The sequence below is a fragment of the Asterias amurensis genome, chromosome 7 (assembly GCF_032118995.1).
Source record: "Asterias amurensis chromosome 7, ASM3211899v1".
In the NCBI taxonomy this organism is placed as follows: Eukaryota; Metazoa; Echinodermata; class Asteroidea; order Forcipulatida; family Asteriidae; genus Asterias; species Asterias amurensis.
Genome location: NC_092654.1, coordinates 5484692 through 5507813, shown reverse-complemented (window position 1 = coordinate 5507813; position 23122 = coordinate 5484692). Strand labels below are relative to the sequence as shown.

Here is a 23122-nt window from a genome sequence, read left to right as displayed (position 1 = left end):
TTTTGAGACACGCAGATGCCGAAATATGTGCATGCACATAGAGCTATATAATATTGATATATATCTCTATGGCCTTGCAGTAACAGTGCTGCATTACCAAAGACCCGCACGCACTGATGTTTTTACTCACCGTGCAATAATACTTTTCGGATGGACCGAAAAATGCACAGTGAGTGACGTAGTACTTTTATTTGCTAACACGTGATGGACAATCCTCCAATCAAATGGCAAGGATCTGCTTAGGGGGTGTGGAAGTGTCGTGGCCGAGTGGTTAAGAGCACCGAATTCAAACTTTGGTGTTTCTGATCATCAGCAGAGTGTGGGTTCGAATCCCCAGCCGTGACACTTGTGTCCTTAAGCAAGACACTTAACCATTGCTTTGTCATTCGGATGGGACGTAAAGCCGTTGGTCCCATGTGTTGTGTAACGCATGTAAAAAAAACCAGTGCACTTTTGGAAAAGAGAAGGGGTTCGCCCCGGCGTTTCTGGCTGTGGCTGCTGTATGCGCTGTAGCACCTGACCCTTATAAGGTGCCAAATAATTGGGTCTCAAAACTCATCACTGCAATTACCTATCTTTCTGAAAGTTTGTATAATTATACTCGGCGCCTTGAGTACCTTGTTTGGTAGATACGTGCACTATATAAGACTTCAATATTATTATTATTATTATTTATATAAAGAATGCTTAAGTACACTGTATTAAGACCAGTGACTATGTAACATGTAGTGATTACTAAATACCCAAGTATCCCAAGGCAGAGACTGTAACCAACATACCATGGCCTGAGACTGAGACCATGGTGACAGAGATGCTACTTAAGGACTTCTGACAGGGGTGTACCTTAACTTTTTTTTTCAATGGCCCCTCGGGCGAGTCACCCAGAATTCTCGAACGCAGGCTTTTTCACAAAAACAAACAAACTTTCACAAACGTAAAAAAAAAAAAAAAACTCACGGAAGTGAGGTCCTTAGAATTGTGTTTTTGGACGATTTTATCTCTTAACTTATGCCCTAAATTATCCCTTTAGCATCAAAAACCATTATAATGAGTTCGTGGTTTGAGGATTGGTTGTTTTGAACATGTTTTGAACTCTGTTTGCCACAAAATAATGTAAATCAACGATCGGTCATTAAGAAATAATTCAATGAACTTTGCCCCGCAACGCCCTCTGTTGGCAAATATTGTCCATATTATTAGAATTCCTCCAAGGCTGTGCATTGTGCACAATCTGCAGGTGTAATGCACAACGTGCAGCAATTCTTTACTCCGTTCGTGCGGAATGGTGGTTAGAATGGACTTTGGTCGACCATGTGTGTTACATGTGCTCTGCATGCTGCTTGGACTAGTGGGCCACTGTGTGTGGATACTCTGCACCATGTGGTTCGTGCATCAGTTTTTCAATTGATTGTACGTGTTTTCCGAAATGAAGGACAGCTATTCAGATCCTGATGGCGCCCAACTACTTTAAAAGCTTTAGTAAAACATTTTTTGGGGATTTTGCCACCGTACTCTCTTTTATATGTGAAAAGGAACACTAATATCCGGTTAATTGTGAATAGTTTTTTCTAACCGTAAACCGGATATCTCTAAGGAGCGCGGATACCTTTTAATAAATCGGATAGTCCTCTAATTACAACCAAGAAACCGGATTCCTGTTATCCCCGACTGATATGAGTGTTTTGTCTGAATCCTTTATGAAACTTCTATTAAGACAGCATAACACAGCATAAAATAAGTATTTGACTATGATCACCTCCAAAGAGTTGAAACAATGCCATTTCTGACGTATTTTGTTCAAAGATTGTGAAAGTTTTCCTTCACATAGAGTTAGTAACAATATCAAAATAAAAAACAAATTGCCATCTTTAAATTAGTTCCGGTCATTTTCTTTTGAATGAGTTGAGCGGCACTGTCTCAAACAAATATCAATCCGCCAATAAGATCTCATTTACAAACAAACAACCACAAACGAAAACGAGCGGCAAAAAAATAAATAATAAGTAGCGCCCTCTAGTGGCGGGGAAAAATATTCAAATATCCGGTTTATTTCAAATAGTTGGCCAGCGGTTAACTGAATACCAAATTTCACTATTCGCCCAGCATTAACCACAAGCTACCTGTACAGCTTAAGCTACCCTGGAAAGCTAATCTCTAATATGTATTGCACATTCCTAGATTTAAACAAAACATTTGTTTCACAACATTAATCTAATTTCAAAACATTTGTTTTTGGCCCTTGAACAGATCCGAGTGTCATTTGAAACCTTGACAGAGATTTTACAGTATGTTCCAGAGAGTCTTCCAGAAGCCATTCCCACAGTTCTGGATGTCATACAAAAGATCTTAAATGTGTACATTGGTCAAGTGTATCGTGCACTCCAAGGTGGTAATCCAATTACAGTAATTATGGCAGCTCTCAATCTCCTGATTGCCATGGTAGCCCATAGCCCGTCAACAGCTCGAGAGGTTTTAACATCGTTCAACCTCCAGCATGGTGTGTTGAGGACACTTGTCAACAGAAGAAATCCAAAGGTTGGTTGAAACTGCTCTTTTCATTGCTACTAGTTAGACTCATATAATGCATCAGGGCCAAATTTTATGGCTTTGCTTACCACCAAATTCTGCGCTTACGATCACCATGCTCGGCTAACGTGCAAGCGCTGAATTTCTGTGCTAGCCTTGTTAGCTTAGAATGCCTAGTAACGTGGAGTATGCACGTGCAGAAGCAAAAGTTATCCGCTAACCCGTAAATTACGCTTGACGCAAGCACAGAATTCCCTGCTTCCGTAAGCGCCAATTCTGTGCTTACGGTATGAGCAGAGCTGCTTAAGCAAAAGATTTGCTGAAGCACACTAATAGCTCGCTTATATTACACATGTTACTGGCCAAAATTTCCTGCCATATACATTGCTTAAGACTAGTATTAAGCTGTTGTTTACTTAGCATTAGGAGTCTTGGCCGGTAATCTGATTTGACTAAGCAATGAATTTTTTGCTTAAGCAAAGATTTTTGCTTAAGCAGCTCTATGAAATTGGGCCCAGGGCTATGAAATTTGGCCCAGTATACATGTGGTAGCCCATAGCCTGTCGACAGCTGGAGAACTTCCAACTTCCAGCATAGTGTTTTGAGTACACTTTTCAACAGAAGAAATAGGCCTACATACATGTTCATCAGTACATAGGCCTAAGAACATTTACATTGGCCTACATACATATGTGCCTTCATACACATACATAAGCCTACATACAATGTACATGTACTTTTGTAGTAGGCCTTCATGTACAAAACCCATGGACCCCTGTGACAGCATGCAACAATTACAGGGGAAACATGACTGGATAAATTGTAAATATTTTTGCTTTGAAGAAAGACAAGTTTACTAGAGCGTGATTTGAACCAATTTCCTCCAGATGTGCTGGTGCTCTGAGCTATCTAGCCCTATGTTGGCGGTCTCAATAAAGATTTGACAAAGGTTTTGGACATAATACACCATGTAGATGGTGTTCCTGCGGATTCACAGGCTCATGTACAATGAATTAAGTTGCAACCTTTTTTTTACCTTAATTTAACAGTTAATTTTAATGCTATTTCAATTACATGTAACAAACACCAGTTTGCTAAATCCGAAATAACATGATTAATTAATGTTTCACAGTGTTATTGTGTTTTTGGCCATTTCTTTCCTACTTTCAGGAACAGGAAGATATTCGTGGGTGCTGCATTCGTTTTGCAATGGCTTTTTTCATCAGTGCAGACAACAAGGTCATAAAGCAAGTGTTGACAAATAAAGGTCAGTAGTTTTTGCAATGGTCCAAGACATTGGAACTAAGGCGCCTTGTCAAAACCTCCCGGGCGTTCCTCCGCTGACAGTCTGCGGACTGGACAGCAAAAACCGCCGTTGCTAAGGACCTCGGACAGTCAGCGGAAGAACGGCCATGTGCGTTGAAGCGCGGCGAAGTTAATGAGCTATCCTTGCCGGGCGCTATTGTTAGTATAACAATAAGTCTCATGAATGAACAAGTTGTATTTTCAGGTCATGAATATCAGCGGCTTGGACGCGGACCGGCCGTGCTCTTCCAGAACAATTCATTTTCTACTCACGAATACCATCCTCCTGGAAGCGGACAGGCCGCACCGACAAGACAATTACACCATCCAGCGCATGTGATAATCAGGGAACGATTTCGCCTGTATCACATCGCAATTTGTGATGCAATTTTGATGATTTGCTATGCAATTGTAAAAAGTGCATCGCCAATTTGCGAAGCATAATTTGCAACATTTATGCTTGATACAAAAATATAGATTTTTAACTTGAAACCATTCACATTTAATCAATTTTCCCGCAAGAAAAACGATACTAAATTAATAAGTAATCACCGCCGCCGCGACTACTAAACGTTTTCTTCCATGATGTTGAATACAATATGCTGCTCTGGCAGTAGGGCAAAATCGACCAATGAAAACATTCGTTACGCGCTATATGGAAATTCAACAGCCAATAGAAACATCGGTCTCTGAAACTGTGGCTTCCTCCCCCTCAGACATTGGACAAACCAGACTATCTGGTTGTTTTGACATGGAGACACACTCGCACAGGTGTGTAGATTTGTTTATTGGTGACGGTGACTTGGGATTTTATAAATAAGAAACTAATGTTTTCCGCTTGGAAAGTAAGAACGAACAGTTAAAATTGTCCCCTGGATACTCTGACCCACTTGGAACGGAGTTTGCACGTAGCCTGGAACTTTTGTCAGTCGAAGCCGGGAATAAAGACAACCATTTTTAAAATTCATGTTTTGGTTATGTAGGCCCAACCAAGTCTTAAAAATCACACATTGGAGGAAATGGATTTTAGTTACACATCCACCCTTACTTTGCTTTTTAATCTGCAAAGGTAAAACCATTGTTAACCACCTACGTTCCTCCGCGGTTCCGCTGGTCAGCTCATAAGCTGGACCTTACAATGGCCGACCGGTCGCTCCGCGGAGCCCCCGGAATATTCATGTTTATTGACATGTAAATGAGCCGTCGTGGCCGTGGACATGCCCGGTTGCTACGGGTTCTTTTTTTAGAAAAATCCGCGGACTCCCGCAGAATGCACGCGGAATGGAACGGCTTGGAGGTTTTGACAAGGCGCCTAAGCAATATAACCATTTGTTAAACTGATATGTCACCAAATATTGGACCTTATATCAAAGGGGTTATTCAAGAAGGTCTATCTGACACGTTATATAGGAAGGTATAGATGCAATAACCATGGTACCAGGGGTTGATTTCACAAAGAGTTAGGACTCGTCTTATCTAACTTAGGATTAATCTTAAGGTCTGCATGCTACAATGCAGTGTTAGGACTCGTTCTAAGTCCTAAGATAAGTCTAAGTTAGAAAGAATTTTGTGAAATCGACGGCAGTGTCACTCCAATACAACCTGCATCATAGTTGAAGCATTGTTTCACTTCTACTTAACTTGGAGGAGATGAAAACTACCTTCACCATCTTTATAGTGTGTTTATAATACAAGTTGTCTCATTTCATTCTGTAGATTTTCTCAAGAGCTTCTTCCGAAAACTGGAACTTGATCGAGTGTCCAACATACAACTGCTTTTGATCACATTATCTCAGTATGTTGTGTGCAATCCAACTGTGAGCAAAACCGAGAAAATTCATCTTCTGAATGACTACACACTATTGCAGTTTGCTGCACTGTACAGATGGCAAGGTCCAACAGGTGCTGAGGTAAAAGCTTCATTTTACCCTTCCCCCAAAAAGTTGATTGTTGTTGGGTCTTTGGAAAGGAAAAATTAACCATATTTTTGTCTTATGAGTCCAATAAAAAAAAATAGAGTTGTTAAAACACTGTTCATTGGTGAAAGATTCTCTGAATTTGAGTACAAATTTGAGTTTTCAAGGACTAATTTTTGTTGTGTCTGTTTTTTCTTTGTTTTGTTTTTGTTTTGTTTTGTTTTGTTCGTTTTTGGTTTTACTGCGCCTTGAACACCCAGCAGGGTGGATACGTGCGCATTACAAGTCTTATTATTATTATTATTATTATTATTACAATCATCACCATAGCAACCTATTTGATAGGAATTCATCTCAAGAGATGACAGTATGATCACAGGCTGTTGTGCAATTTTCAATTTTAAGTTATTTGAAATACTAACTAAAAACTTAGTGGGTCTGATCAATTTTTTGTTGTTTACTATTTATAGCTTGATACTGAGGTTCAGTCATCAGAAGCTCTCCAGTTTCCTGAAGTACGTCATCTCTGTCACCAATTTCTAATGAAAGTCACATGTGATCTTAAACATGGCATCAACTTTTATGATGGCACCCTTGGGCTCTCTGGAAAGTAAGTAATCACTCTCTAGAAAAAGTTTTTGGGGGTGACTCGAGACATATATTCTCAAAGTAAGGTGTTTTTCTTTTTCAAGTTTAGCAGTGAATTATATCATTTGCAGTACACGCTTCTAAAACAAAGGATTCAAACTGCCTCTAGCCACCGCGGTCTAGTTGGTATGACATTGTTTTAGAATTGCAAGGGTCATGGGTTCAAATCTCACCCGAGTAATATGCCTGTGATTACTGAGTATACAGTGCTAATATACATCGGTGCATGGGTAAAAACAAAAATTAATATTCTTTATCCCTGATGCAAATTTAACATCTATTAAATCTTTTATTATAATAAATCACACAAGCACGAGTGGAATAAGGAAAAATACAGGTACATGTATAGGGCTTTTGCGTCCCATAACCAACGAGGCCAAAGGCCAAGTTGGTTTTTGGATGCAGACGTGCTATATTTTTCCGTATTCCACGAGTGTGCGTGTTATAACAAATTTATCTTCCACTCTCATTTTTAAGTCAACCTCATTTGTAAAGAAACAAAGAAACAACTAAACTTGAACAACAACTTCATTAGCATTTCTGGAATTTTTTTATTATTTTTATAATCGTTGGCTTGACTCGTTTTTGTCTTAAATTTTGTCCCTCAGAATGACTTGCAAAGCGTTTACAGATGAAAGGAGCATTATATTTCTTAGCAATGCTTAGGTACGCCAATTTGCCAATCAAAGAGTTGGCTGTAATAAAAAAATTATGAAAAGCATCACACTTGCAACGCGCAAAGTTGAACATTTCAGAAATTTATTTCACTACGAACAACATGCACACGCAAAGTTTAGAATGTCACTTTGGCACTGTTATGTGGTGCGTGACACATTGACACTCACATGATTGGTGGATTAGCGCATACTGGAAGACAATATTTATTTATTTTGTCTCAATCTTTTCTTTTGCAGAAACTGCAACCCAATCCTCCTCAAGTTTCTGTTAAGTTTACCTCGTGCTAATGAAGATATGCTAATTCAGGATTTGGTTGTGAACATTCTCCGAACCTGCCCTGACCTATTGAACCCGTATTTGACCTCATGCAAGTACTCATTCCAGCCCATGCCACTTCCATCTTGGTTTGCAAATATCAATCTCCTGGAAAAGGTAATCAAATCAAAGATCATTTTGAGTTGCCAAAGGTTTTCTGCAATACTTTTTGTTTCTAATCAAAGATACATTTAAGTTGCCAAGGTTTTGTAGAACACTTTTTTTTCCGAATAAAAACCTGTTTCAGTTGCCAATTTTTGTGCATACTTACTGTTTCAAATCAAAGATCCGTTTCAATGCCAAGGTTTGTGCAATACTTTTGTTTTAAATCAAAGATCCCTTTTAGTTGCAACAGATTTTTTTTTCTATACCTTTTGTTTCAAATCAACTCTGACATTTATACATGCCAAATGTTTCTGGACTGGCTTTTGGCAAATGTTGGGCATGGAAATTATTTTGTAATGAAGTCATGAGTTAGTTGTTTTTGTTTTTGTTCACTTTCAGATTCTTTCTGGCCAGGCCGTCATTTCTACTGCCTTGCAGCAAGCTGATATGTTATGTACCAGCTACACAGTACTCATAGCAATGGTCAACACAGTACCAACGGTCCTCACACCGGTGCTACTTTCACAGGCTGTGAAAGTATGTACTATTATTAACCCATATCCACCTAAAAGTTTATTTAGGTGCCTAAGCGCCTGCATATACATCTGGAATAATTTATAAAATAAATAATGTAATCATTGACAGAAATACTTTGTATTGTACCGCTGGAAAGGTAAAAAAAATTACTGTATTTTTATGTGAAATTTGTCCCATTTTGTAGCTGCCATAATGATATACAGTAACAGGAAAAAACAAGAAAATTACATACCTGAATAAAGAAAATAATATTTTATATATTTTTCATATAAATACAAAATACTGAAAATCCCTGTAATCCCTGGATTTACCAAACCCATAGTGTATTTTTGTCTTATAACATGTTAAGATTATTGCCTTTCCAAGCTTGTCTAGAATGCTCTTGCTGATCCTTGAAGTTAACATTTTTTTAAACATGAATCCCAAATTCCAGTTTGGGCTGGAAGTATTAGGGAAATGGGGTCACCAATGACTTATACATGCACTTGTAAGTCATCATTATTGTGGTGCTTCAGGTATGACTTTTAAAAATATATATACTTGACCTAGCCACATACATGAAGTCACCATGACATCATACAGATCTCAATCGTTAATACCCCAAACTCCTTGCGTCTTACCAAACCCATAGTGTATTTTTGTCTTATTACATGTTAAAATTACTGCGTCTATCTTGTTTTAAAAAAAAAAAAAACATTTGTTTTTTTAGGGTATTTGTTTCCTTGGTCTTTGTTGCTCTTATATTTAACCTGTGTGAGAACATTAATTCTTGCCTGCATTGTCAATTTAACTTGAGGTTTATTACTGCATGTATTTCAATTGCATATTTGCAGCATAGCAACCTATCAGTCAGCTACCACATTCTTCAAGTCATCAGGTTAATACTGACTAGAGGTCAGGGTGTTATACAGTGGTTAAGGGAATCCAAGATGTCTGCAGAAACAGTGGAACCTATCCAAAGTGTTATTACACAATATCAACAGGCTCTTATGAAGGTACCAGTTTCTGTCTAATTAACAACACTTTTTGGTCAACGTTCAAAAGTAGAACTTTTCACATGTACATAGTAATGGTCATTTTTATGTATTATTTTGATGGCAATTTGGAACACCCCACGACAAAATCGAGCCTTTCTTTGACAAAGTGAAATGTCATTCACGGTGAAGACAACCCAAATATTAGCCTTGTTACATACATCAAGTTGATATTATGTGTATATACAACCAAATTCAATATTCTTTATCCGATGCAAATTTAGCATCTATTCAATTGTTTGCAGTACCTGCTGCAAAAACATAGGATTCAAACTGCCTCTACCTACTGGGCAATCTCGTAATAGTCGTGGGTTTGAATTTCACCTGAGTTTATATGCCTGTGATATTTTTCATAGAACTTGGGAAAGTACTCAGTATACAGTGCTAACACACATCTGTTTCCATGTTCATGTATATGGGTAAAACCAAATTGAATATTGACTGTCTTGAACATTTTGTACAATGCATAATACTTTACATTATAGGTAGGCGCTATTTACAATGTAAATGCTGTGTGAAGGCTATTACACTCGGACACAATTTGCTACAGACACCATTACTGAGATTTCAGTCAAAGCTTAAAGCTGGGTTTATTGCCAGTCAAAAAGATTGTCATAAAACATATTATTTGGCAAGGAGCCGGATGCCAAACACAGGGCAACAGACCTTCGTTTATAGAAATAGAAGGAGCTCTTTTAATCGCTCTCCTGAGAATACTCAGGCGCTCAATTTGAGCTCCTAAAAAATCACTCTTCTTAGATTGTCCAGGAGCTCAATTTGTTTGACTAGCATACTAAGTTTATTATTTCTAAAATGGTCAGGTCGGATCGAACGTACACAAATAAAATTTACAGACAAAATAAAATAAAACAACCCCGATCCCACTCCCGTGTGACAAAATACAGCACAATTTTAAGGTTTTATGTTTCCTTTTTTCTAAAATGTTTTCACATTTGATATAAAGCATTAGAAAATACACATTTTGTTACGAGAAAATACGTCGTTGATCCATGGTTGATCAAGTATGTAGTGGAGTATTGCACGGACGACGTATACAGTAGCGTGTGTGTATGTCGTGTAGTAATAATGTACCCGGCTGCGAGTTCGTAAAGCTAGCAATATGTTAATTGCGCTGCTCAATCTCAAGATTGCACAACAGATGTTCATTGAGCTACGTACGCCGACGGTATGCGCTTCCCCCCTTGCATTTGCGCTTCCCCCCTTGCATTTGCGCCGCCTGGAAATGCGCGAAAACTCCCACGTGACACGTCGAGTCTTGTCTCAATGCATTTATTGCTGGTTCGTGTAGATTTTACCAATAGAGGGCGTTTAATATCACGCTAGTGCATCGTTCCAAAGCGACCTCTAGCGTTCAATGTTTCTTTTATTTATTGTTGCATGCAAAGTAACAACGACTGGCGTGTATTCTGCCTTTGTGTTATAAACAAAATACACCGTAATGATCGAGGAGGAGCGCTGTCAATCGCGCACCTGAAGACGGCCCCAGGAGCACGGTAGGAGCGCGAGCACGATCGCGCTCCTCAAAAACGAAGGTCTGGGGCAAACCGACTTAACATACACACAACCACCTGCATGTGGACAAACAAAACATACATAAAATACAACTTTTCACATTTAAAATGGACGCCTTCACCCATCCAACCAACATAAATTGTAACCATCCAAAGGACAAACCTTGTCCTTCCAATATGAATTTAATTTGGTTGAGTGGCCTCTGAGGGCTATTCGCATGGATACAAGGGATCCACCAGTGTGGGTTGTTAACCAATCAGCAAGCAGCTGTGGTCAGTATAATTGGGTTTTTGATTGGGTAAGGTCATTGGCCATTTATAGGTTTAGATTTCAACTTCTAACCAATGGGGTTGCATTATCTAAGGGGGTCTTTTTGGAGGGAAAAGGGTTAAACATCACTTTTGTCACAGTTTTTGTTGGGGATGCAACAAAAGATTTTCCCACTACCTCCCCTTTGCCCCACCAGTTTGGTATGGAATTTTTTGGCTGAAAAATGACAGGAATATCAGTGATGGGGGGTAAATAGGCTGTCGGGGAAAGTTACTTGTCATTCTAATCATAAACCAAATATTATAATATTCATTATTAATAGTGCCTTTCAGTTCCCAAAGGCTATTTTACATTTCCCCTCGGGCGTTCCAACTTGGGGAATTAGAATTATGCCATGGGTACAATACAGTAGGTAATTCATCAATTGGCATTTTATTAGTAAATAGCGCCTTTCATTTTTGTTAGGGCTAGTTTATCCCCTCGGGCGTTCCAACGTGGGGAAACTTTTAATTGTTAACTTTGTATAGTTAATAGGGGTGTAATCTGTATCAACTTACACGTAGATTAATAATAAGTCAAGTGTATCCCCTCAGGCGTTCCACTTTGGGGGAATTTAGGGTATATATATATTTGAATTGTTTGTTGGTACTTTTAGGCAAGGTGCGTTATGTGTGTGTGGTTTTCTGTGGAGGTCATGTAATGTTCAGTCTAATATGGTCATGTGACCTATCGTGGTATGTTTTGTTAATGGGATATGGAAAATTAAATCCATATTGGAAGGACAAGGTTTGTCCTTTGGATGGCCACAATTTTGGGTGGTTGGATGGGCGAAGGCGTCCATTAATGTGAAAAGTTGTATTTTATGTATGTTTTGTTTGTCCACGTGCAGCAGGGTTGTGTGTATGTTAAGTCGGTTTGCCCTGTGTTTGGCATCCGGCTCCTTGCCAAATAATATGTTTTATGACAACCTTTTGACTGGCAATAAACCCAGCTTTAAGCTTTGACTGAAATCTCAGTAATGGTGTCTGTAGCAAATTGCTTCTGAGTATAATCCCTATATGTGACATAGTTTTTGGTTGAACAGAATTGTGCAGATGTTTCTGCCAAATTGTGAAGTGAACATGTAAGTCTTGAAAAAGGTGTGTAATAACTTTGTTTGTGTGTCATTTACTGGCATCATTTATTATGAGAATCGTTGATAAAAAGTCTGTGAATCAAGACTACATAAACCTTACCGTACACATTCTAAGGTTGTTTTTGTTTTAAATTACCAAATTGTCCAATCTAGGCCTTGCCAGAGGTGGATACTTATATTGGCCTTCTGAACAAGCTGTTGGATCATCCAGTAGATGGAGATGGAAGTGACAACAATCTGAAGAAACAGGACAGTGAAGAAGCACTGTCTGGAAAGGAGGCTAAGCAGTCTGTTGCAGGTAAACTTCTCTCTGCATATCATTATTTATCAATGTTGAAAGCGGATTTGTTAATACACGTATATATAGTAAAATGTATATTTGCTTTGATCATGATGTTTTTTGTATTGCTCACTATCCAGCCAGTGATTTACCACAACTACCAAAGAGAGACAACGTTTTGTTACTACTGTTTGATATCTTAAGTGCGTATCAGCAGACTATCCCATCCTCCTTTGCTCAGACTTCATATGATTTCAGCCACTTACCGCACATACTCAAACATACTGAGGCAACTTTACAGCCAGATATTGAGGAAAGAGCCATCAAGATGTTACTTGGCTTTCCTGAAGGAAAACTCAGGGGCTTTAAAGAGGTACATTATTTGATATTAATATGCTTTTCTGTTTTTTTTTTTGTAGCATTGTATGCGCTCATATCACACACGACTGACTGACGCTAACTTATTTTCACTAAAATAAAAAAAGACTTCTAGCTAGAAGTCTTTTATCCTTACCTGAAAGCACACAAATTCGTCCAACAAGGGTGTTTTTTCCACATAATTTTCTCGCAACTCCGAATACCAATTGAGCTCAAATTTTCACAGGCTTGTTATTTTATGGTTATGATGGGATACACCAAGTGAGGAGACTGGTCTTTGACAATTACCAAACGTGTACCTTCCCTTTAAGGATTTATAGAGATGTATTATATTGATTTATTTTGATTAACTCTAGTTGTACAGCAATAATTCTCAGTGAAGTGAACTTAAACACTATACTAGCCAAGATCCCCAAGGAGAGAAGGAACAAAGTTTCAGTTTTAGTAGTGGGAGGGAAACCAGTGCGATCTCAATCCACATTGTTTCCTGGCATGATTCGATCTGGGATGCCAGCCCGACTGCCTCAAGAGTTAGAAGTATTTATTTAGTCTAATAATTGATCTTTGATACAGCCTCACCTGTATGTGTCCACACTTTCTTGTAGGTCAAAGGTGAGAGTGGATCAACAGTTATGTTGTTGCTGAAGCAGTTAACATCAACGTCGGCACTCAAAGTTAAACTGTTAAACAAGGTATGTTTGATTCGTTTGTGTTTTAGCCAAAGGCTGATGTGTGTTAAGCACTACTTACTAGAGATATTGGAACTGTTATTTCCCAACTAAAAATGTTGCTGTAGTAGAGGATTCAAACTGTCTGGCTTATGGTGGTCAAGTGGTAAGACTTTTGCTTTGGAATGGCAAAGGTCGTGTGTTCGAATACCACCCAAGTGTACGGCCTTAAGGACTTTGGGGGGGGGGGTGGGGGGCGAGGGGTAGATTTTATAACACACATTGGCTGCTGATGTAGACTTAACATCTCTAGTATATGGGCAGGTCACCCTAAATATCAGGTCATCTGCTCAAGTAATTTACTATTATGCTGTACCATTAGTATTGCCACAAACATGAAAACAAATCGAGTTTGAATGGAATATTTTCAAGTGTAGTTTAACTTATTGTCATTTCCCCCCAGTTTATCAAGGAGACGGGGTTGTTTGATCAGGCTGAATGGGAAATTACATTGTGGCTTGATAAGCTAGCTACACTAGAGCAGAATGAGAGTGCGCACATCGTCGGCATATTTTACAAATCACTGACACAGGTCATCAGAAACCCTCACCCATTCAATGACAAGGTGATTGAGGCTATGAACTGGGCTCACACACTAGTTCAGAAGGACACCACAGGTTAGTAAACCAGCACTTCATCATAGCGGAGTTAAGGCCGAGTCGCACTGCAGCGATAAAAAAAACAAAAACTGATCACAGCGAAAAAGAGAACACATTCTATTGGTTGAATTGCTCCACGTAGACTACGCACTTGCGCAGTCAACCAATAGTATGTGTTCTCTTTGCGTCGTGATCGTTTTCATTTTCGCTGCAGTGTGGACTTGGCGTGAGCCTCTAGAAATCGTCACATTTAAGTTGTTAAATGGCAGAAGTTAAAGTCATAATCTTTTTTATAATTTGCTATATTGGTAGCTATTGTTGTTTGTGTGTGAGTAGGTATACACATTCAAACCATGAACCTATAAGAAAAAGCGGACAATAGGGTCCACAGTTTGGAAAACGTATACACAACCAATGGCAGCTGTTGGAAAAGAGTTAGAGATGAAAACGTATACACAACCAATTGGAGCTGTTGGAAAAGAGTTAGAGAGGAAAACGTATTCACAACCAATGGGAGCTGTTGGAAAAGAGTTAGAGAGGAAAACGTATTCACAACCAATGGAAGCTGTTGGAAAAGAGTTAGAGAGGAAAACGTATTCACAACCAATGGGAGCTGTTGGAAAAGAGTTAGAGAGGAAAACGTATTCACAACCAATGGGAGCTGTTGGAAAAGAGTTAGAGAGGAAAACGTATTCACAACCAATGGGAGCTGTTGGAAAAGAGTTAGAGAGGAAAACGTATTCACAACCAATGGGAGCTGTTGGAAAAGAGTTAGAGAGGAAAACGTATTCACAACCAATGGGAGCTGTTGGAAAAGAGTTAGAGAGGAAAACGTATTCACAACCAATGGGAGCTGTTGGAAAAGAGTTAGAGAGGAAAACGTATTCACAACCAATGGGAGCTGTTGGAAAAGAGTTAAGAGTATAAACAAAAGAGGGACAGTAGGAAGTCCACAGTTGCAGGCGTGTACAAACTTGGGTGTGTGTGGTTAGGTCACACAATCAAACAGGGAACCACAGCTGTGGAGTTATTTACACAATGAAGCAAAGTTTCCCACAACAATTTTCTATATTCAACTCAGTCCCATCAAGTTCTCCAGAAAGGTGAATTATAGACCAACAATGGTCAGTCCCCACAACTAAGTGTTTGAAAGATTGTATATGTCTGTATGGTACCTCTCTTAGTGCTAGAAGGAAGGACAATCTATTCATTATTTTCGTTACTTGGTAAGAATTTATTTTCTATTTGTTCTTTACCTTATAGATAAATCTGTGAGCCACCATCTGTCTGCACAGCCCAATGTTTTAATCCAAGCAATGTCTTGCACTTTTGATGATAAGTGGTTCGTTAAGGATGAGCATTTGAGTGAAGAATTACCCGTCAAACCACAACCATGTAGTGCTCTTTTACCTTCAGCCCTTGAGGTTTTCACTCAGTTGAAAGGGCAAGACCAGAGTAAGTAAATTGTTTACATCATGGAAGTAGGTGACTGCTCAATTCAATTCACATTTGTTTCCATATACTGTAAAAACTTAACACATCATTACAGAATGCATGTACATGTACAATGTAGTAGCGGACGGAGTACTCAACACAAATCACTATTGCATACTCTCGGGACACAGAATCAAACCCCACATCATTTAAAACTCACTCTGTCAGTTTCCCTTGTGATTTATTGTCTGATATCTGAAATAAACAATTGCATCCCCTTAAGGTGATCCCCTGGCTGCCGCTTCCTAGGTTGTATCTTAAACATGGGTGTGATCCCTGGCTACATGGAAAGTTTAAAGGAACACGTTGCCTTAGATCGGTCGAGTTGGTCTTTGAAAAGCGTTCTGTAACCGTTTGTTATAAAATGCATATGGTTAGAAAGATATTTTAAAAGTAGAATACAATGATCTACACAAATATGCCTCGTTCGGAAATTACGGGGTTTTCTTTTTACCTCGTCGACTAACACGGTCGGCCATTTATGGGAGTCAAAATTTTGACTCCCATAAATGGCCGACCGTGATATTTCGCGACGTAAAAGGAAAACCGTGCAATTTTGAGTGATACTTGTGTGAATCAGTATATTCTACTTTTAAAACATCTTTCTAACCATATGCATTTCATAACAAACGGTTTCAAAAGCTTTTTATAGACCAACTCGTCCGATCCAAGGCAACGTGACTAGCACCCCTGCCCAAAGATAATGAAAACAGAAAGGGAGGTTGCCAACATTAGTGTTAGCTCAGTTGGTTAAGCCTCAGCACATACATCTGGAGGTTGCAGGTTGTTCTAGTAAATTTCTCTTCGTTCACTCAAAAGTTTAATTTTACAGTTTTCCCCTTCAAGTTTCCCTTTTGGTTTGTTACTTGATAAATTTGATACATTGGATTGAACAAGAATGTTTATAAACATTACTCTTACAGGATTATTCAGTCAATACATATCCCAAGTAATCCTGAGTATCATAGACTGGCAAGAGTCTCCCGAGTCAGTTTGTTATCTACTGCATCAATACACTGAGGCTGAAGGTAGTAATATCAAGGCGCAGGTATGTTGGCAACAAGTCCTACAATACTGCTCACTGTGGTTGCCTTCCCAGAGCTACCTGGATGACTTACATGTAGATCAGGTAAGTACACTACAAAGGATTTACTAGAAAGCTACCTTTTGCATTTTGTTTTACTTCTTATTTTCTACATTTTTCACAACAATTTTCTCAGTTCAAATATGTAAGAAGTTGTTGAGCTTACTTTTTAATCTTGTGTGTAAGAATATTTGTTTTATTACTGATATGCTCTAGAAGTGTTCTGCAGATGAGACTTCAGCAGATAAATCAAAGGAGTGGAGAAGTTGTTTACGTGATTCCATCGTACAAGGTGCTGAACTTGGACCCGGTGACTTCAAGATACTTTTAGAGTGTGATAAACCTGAAGTATTACTCATGACAAGACAGTTGCTTATGTATGTTAATACACTGCAAGAGAAGCAGACTAAGGTGCGTATTTATCGACTAAAAGCATTATGTCATGTTGTTAAGATCCAATTCATGGGATAGACACCGGTGGAGTGTTCAAACATAAATACCTGATGAATCTGTTTTGATTACCGGTCATTTATTTGGAAATGTGTAGTTTTCTGTTGTTTGTTCTATTAGACTATGATTCATGATTCATGTAGTGCAAACACTGGTGACATCATGCACTAACACTCCTTTTAGATATGGATGGAATATTCATTTACAAAAGTTGTTTTTTAACTGACGCATAAGGTGTGTATATTTTATTTATGAGTAAATCTATTTTTGTTACAAATTATATGAAAATGTTTTGTTGATGTTTGGTTTCAGAATGTATCGGCAATTTCTCGGAGTTACTTTAATCTGCTTCAGGATATATTAAAGAATGCTCAGTCACATACAAAGCAGAATCAACAAGCCATGCAGACCATTGAAGACACAAGTGCAGATAGTAGTACCTTGAACTCAATCCCAGTATCTGCAGAGTCTCAGAATGAGGAGTGGTGGATTGATATGGCCTGTCTAGTACTACAGCATACGCTTTTCAAAGCTTGCCTAGTTCACTTAACAGGTGCTTACCCTATACCTCTCCCTCGTCAATTGAAAAGTGACAAACAAGTATGGAGTACAACTTTGATGGACTCCTTCCTGAAGTGCATACAAGTGTTCAAACAACAACTTCCAACTCAAAAACTTGAACCCTTGCTCAAACCATTCATCGAAGCTTCATTTCATAGCTTCTTACACTTGGTCACTACAAAGAAGAAGAAAACTGAAAAGAAATCATCACAAGCATCCAAAGGCTACACTGTGGAGTTATTCAAGGAGATATGTTTATATGGGGAAGCAACTGAGATAAATAAGATAATTGGAGCATTAATTCAGACATTAGAAAGCAAGGATGTATCAATGACTAGTACAGATGATGAATGGCATGTATGTCTCCTTGATGTACTGTGCCAGTTATTGCTCATCATTGAATGTAACCCTTCAGTGTCATCTGGAAGTCTCAAAGAAGATGACATGATACCTACCTATTGTGTTGCTACACTAGTGAAGATAGCGCAGAAGTTTGGCAATGGTAAATTGGACAAAGTGCTTCTTAAGATTCTAAATGAAGATTCTAAGTTGACAGCAGCTTTTTCCAGCTCATTAGTAAGTACATGGCTGGATGAACCATCACAGGTGAGTTTGATAACTACATGTTCTCTATAACTTTTAAACATTATATCTCATAAACAGACTTGGAAGGAACCTGCATAATTATCAAAAATACGGGAACCTTCTTAAAGCTTCCAACATGTTGAAATGAATATTTTTCGTAGGCTCGATAAGTGGCCAGATGATACAAACAGTTTTGCATGGTGCATATTGTGCCCAGTGCATTAACCTACTGTGACTTAATGGAGTCTATCACTACATGTATTTCACTAGAAAATTCATACCAAAGATTTTTTTCATGGCAAGTTGTTCCAGAATTTGTTTGCTTTTTGTACAAAGTTGGGATTGAGAAAATAGAATTAGCTGTTGCAAACAACTTACATGTACCAACCAAATGGACCGAGGGTATAAATGTAAAAAATAGTTAATGGCCTGACATTTCAACCCTAGCAGAGTCTTTCTTGTAGGCTAAAAAGAGAAGAAAAAGTTGTGATTGTGCGTTAATGTTGGTTTGTAAACAAAACTAATTTACTCCACCATGTTTTTCATCAAAAGTGTACAAAATCCAAAGCCAAACAGCCTGGTAAATACCTACTATGGTGGGTTGATACATTGTCCATAACTTGACACCAAACAACAAGACTTAAATAATTCTTTATGGCGATCATAGAGCTCAGTTGCAAAGGTCTTTAGGTACATGTACATGCATGGTGCTCCTATCACAGTCACAGTGACAAGGTACAAGCATGGATCACAGTTTTCAGTGTGGGTGACCTGGTTGTTGGCTCTCTCTGTACACTGTTAAGCCCTTTTCACACGAGAGCCGAAGACCAACGTCCCTTGTTGTGGGCGCCAGTTGTCTGTCACAAAGGTTGTTTGCGATTTCCTGACCAACATTCACACGATCATGCACATTGCGTTCCCGACGTCCCTTGTTTATGTGAGATCGCACTGTTGGTTGTTTACTAGTTTGCTGGTGCTCTGTCGGTGTCCCTTGAAATGTCATAAATTTGCTTTAGGTTACCATCGATCACTTTTTGGCTCACCGATGTGTTTTTTCAGGCATAAGAATCTTCCGGATTTTTCACCTTAAAATAATGTGTTGTCCAAGTTCATTCAGTGTAAATTTGAATTAAAAAACGAGGGATAAGCGAGAGGGTTTGCGTCCACACCATTATTTTTTGCATGCATTAAAAGACGCTCAGAGTGTTTCTCGGAATCAACCCTTGCTAGATGCTGATGTCGCCAGAATATGCATGTGTGGAGAATTTGCAGCAAAGTACATGTACTTCAATACTGTACAGCGATTGATCACAACCAAACTCTCACTACCTCCTGTAATAGAGTGTGCAGTGCGCGCGATGTGTATGCTTTCGTTGAACATAAAAAGGACTGACTGTCAAGTCTAATAATTCTGCACACGTGTGGTTACAGATTTTCTTTCCCGTTTTTGATGCAATCAAAATCACACTCGGTAGTCGTGTACTGCTTAGAAGTTTGTGCATAAAGAAATGAAACCCCATGGTTTGTGCATGCATGATCGTTGTGCGATCACCAGGGACCTTTGTAATCTACTGTGCGTCGTTTCACACACTGATCTCGGCGATTCTAAACAGGGTTGCGATTTTTTGGAGGAGGTCTCGATCCCGATTGTTTATTACGCGGGTCCTTGGTGATTTCATCGCACGAATTCATTTCACACAACGCAAATTTGTGATTATATAACGGGAATGTGATTTCGCTCCCAACGACCATGGTTTAGAAAGCTCGTGTGAAACGGGCTCTACAGGGCTTATTTCCATCTGTTTATATTATTTGTGAAGGGATTGTGTTTACCGAAAACAAATTTATGGTTCCTTATTCAAATTACCTTCAAAAAGAACCCATTAGGTGACAATAGCTGGAAGTTGTAATACCACAGGGAAAACAATTATTTATTCCGCATTGCAAGTCCTTTTACTCTTCTCATTGGTTGTAAAACATGGCTTTTAGAGCGACTTCTGTAGGAGTATAATGATTTCAGGTAGTTTCAAAATGCCTTGGTAAACCAGTTAAATGTCGGATGTTATTTTTCATTGCAGTTAACAAGTGAAGTTGTTAGCCTGCTACTTAAGTACAGCAAGAAACATCACCATTGGTTTGAAGAATGGTTTGCTCAGAGCTCTCGACAGCAACTGCTTCTTACCAAAGACGTACTGCTTCCCGTGGTTGTGAGCTACTGCACTCACTCATGTAACTCACTTAATGCAGGTAAGCAGACTACCAGATCCAAGATTGTTGATTGCTCAAGATGGTACTATCAAGTAGGGGAGGGGAGCGGAGGGTGGGGGGGGGGGGGGGGGGTTAAACAGACACTGCAAATAGAATTCAAATGCATCTTACATGTAGCTTCTTTATTGGTGTGTGTATTTGGTCTCAACCACTCTATGGTAATGCCTAGTTTGGGGCTGTCTACTCTTATTGGACTGAGTTGAATGTGGTTCTTAGACATTCTGTGGTTGTGTAGAATTCTTAATTTATGGCCCAATCATCAAATTGTTCATGCAGATTGAGTACGGCCATAGGATAATGAAGTTTACAAAATGGTGTCATTTTATATCCAATGTAAATATTCTTCATGGAAATGACCTGCTATGTGTAAGTCAGTCTTACAATATTATCTATGATTTGAGGCATTGCATGGTGAGGTATCAATATATATTTGGTTTGCGGCAACACCATGTGTGTAAATCTACTTGCCAGGTAGAGTTTGTTCTTGACGATGACTAGAGCAAGCTAGTCAAAACGTTGAGAACAATTTAAGAACTCACTCAGTGGTAGTGCAGTTAATAACGATACTACATGTATAAGGCAAGTAGTAGTCCCAGCCAATTTTCTATATACATTCTGCCCAGGTAAAAAGCAGCCAATTCTTAAAAAGCAGGCAATTCTTATAAAGCAGCCAATTCTTAAAAAGCAGGCAATTCTTTTTAGAACAGAGAAGTCTCCCAAACAATCCGATAAATCTACTCCGCGTTAGTAGAACGTATAGAAAGACAGTTCTCTTAAGAAAAAACTCTACCTGGCAAGTAGATACATGTTGTTTCCGCAAACCAAATATATATAATATTATCTTTACCGTTTTTTTTACAATTTTGAAAAGTTGTTATTATTTGTGTTAAATATAAAAATGGAGATGAAGTGGAGTATTTTTTAAATAAATTAAATGTAAAAAACAAAATGTGTGTTATGATGATGATTATCACCATTATATTATTGATTAAAATCCTGTCACAACTGCATAGTTTATGCTTTCTTGTTGATAACTATCTTGATATTCTGTAATTTGTCAAATTTCAGAAAGTCCTATGATCAGCATGTTGCACTCTGTCTACCGGCGCTGTTTGCAAGACTGGTTGTTGATACTGAACATGCAGCATGAATTGGAGCCCAGTGATCAGTCTAAGATGGACTTACTCACACACTTACTGATGCACTCAAGCAAAGATGTGACCAATAATCTTCTACGCACCCTCACCACTAAAATACAAGAACATCAAGTCACATATCACAGGTATTACAGTTTGTCTCATTGAAATACATGTGCCACAGATTCTAGGTTGGTAGTTACAATTATTGTACTTATTGGGATAACAGTTTGGCAGAAAAAGTGTAAGGAACCAAAGACTGAAATTGATAGCAGTATTAAATTAATTTTTTTTTGAATCATTTATTCACTTGTTATTTTTGTATTTTTTTGTTTTTGATTAATTTGTTTTACTTATTTTTTAAATAATTTTTTAATTCATTCATTAAGTGATTAATTTTTAAATTATTTTACTATTACGGAACAATTTTCTCTGTGATTTGAAGACTGCTAAATCCATTGCATTTATTTTTTACTTATTTATTTCAATATTGAATACCTGAAAACTCTAAATCATAAAGAATGAAAAAATTTTTCCCAGTTTTAAAAACCAAAATGTATATTGACAAAAATAAAACTGGATGAACAAATAACCAACAATATTACAAAGAACATAGTATATTTGAAGGTATAACACTGAAAACAAACACAACTATGTAGTAATTGGCCTGAAGTAACGTCCGTCGATGTCGGTTTTTTCCCATTACCGATATATCGAAAATTTAATATCGAGTATACTCGATATATCGAGTATTTCCCGCGCGCAAGATGGAAGCCTAAAAACAGCACTTGGTATACTCATGGAGGTAGAAATATATATACCGTAGACTGACAGTTTAATAGGGTTACATTTCAACCTGTTTTTGTCTGATCCCCCGAACTTGTTTGTAGTTCAAACAATTTCAAATTGCGTAGTCCCGCCCCGATTATTTCTGGTTTTACAACAAAGTTTGGTCGCCGCTACCGCTGGCTTGGCCATTTGGTTAACGCTCACCACAATTCTCGATTCGTGATTGGCCATGGTTGGCCGTCTCAAAATGACACAGAGCCTTTGTGAGTTGCGTGACTCGCCGACATTAAGGTGTCAGTTGCCGATGCATTGACGTAGAAGTGTCAATCAAGTTGTCCGACGGGCGCCCGGACTACCTTTACGGTTGAAAATGGTTGAGATAATCATCGAAAAAAAATCACTAGAAAGTCCCGCAAAACACAGACTTTCCACTCCGCGATCACATTATACAACGCACGCAGCATGCAGTCACATAGTCTCCAATAAAGGCTCGTAGTCTTTTTACTTTGCATTCTATAACAAAGGCAAGAAACATTGAATGCTAGAACGCCCTCTATTGTCGAAATAACGCAGTGCATCACGCGTTACCGCCTTGACCAAAGACTGCACGTGTCTGTGCATGCTTGGGCAAACGGGTTTTCCCCCCGAATTGCAATAACCATACACGCTGGTGTGCACGCTTAAACCGTACAAAAGCATAGTCTTCGCTGGTACGCACGCAATAGCCGCCGACAGTGTGGTTTGTGCTGCGAAGCATAAAGTTCCTCG

The 23122-nt window shown here is 38.6% G+C and overlaps 1 protein-coding gene across 2 annotated transcripts in view; it reads left to right on the top strand.

Annotated features, from left to right (window-relative positions):
- LOC139939719 (nucleolar pre-ribosomal-associated protein 1-like) overlaps positions 1–23122 on the top strand; it is a 40927-nt gene that overhangs the window by 3592 nt on the left and 14213 nt on the right. The window contains exons 3-19 of one of the 2 annotated variants that reach the window (XM_071935810.1): positions 2248–2535; positions 3697–3793; positions 5548–5741; positions 6218–6357; positions 7310–7505; positions 7893–8030; positions 8864–9025; positions 12156–12300; positions 12423–12655; positions 13266–13352; positions 13792–14005; positions 15251–15442; positions 16405–16610; positions 16785–16976; positions 17328–18182; positions 20240–20408; positions 21498–21711. In XM_071935810.1, the coding sequence (XP_071791911.1) occupies positions 2248–2535; positions 3697–3793; positions 5548–5741; positions 6218–6357; positions 7310–7505; positions 7893–8030; positions 8864–9025; positions 12156–12300; positions 12423–12655; positions 13266–13352; positions 13792–14005; positions 15251–15442; positions 16405–16610; positions 16785–16976; positions 17328–18182; positions 20240–20408; positions 21498–21711 (3722 nt within the window). Of the gene's footprint in view, positions 1–2247; positions 2536–3696; positions 3794–5547; positions 5742–6217; positions 6358–7309; positions 7506–7892; positions 8031–8863; positions 9026–12155; positions 12301–12422; positions 12656–13265; positions 13353–13791; positions 14006–15250; positions 15443–16404; positions 16611–16781; positions 16977–17327; positions 18183–20239; positions 20409–21497; positions 21712–23122 lie in introns of both variants that reach the window. The other variant, XM_071935809.1, reaches the window with a different exon arrangement.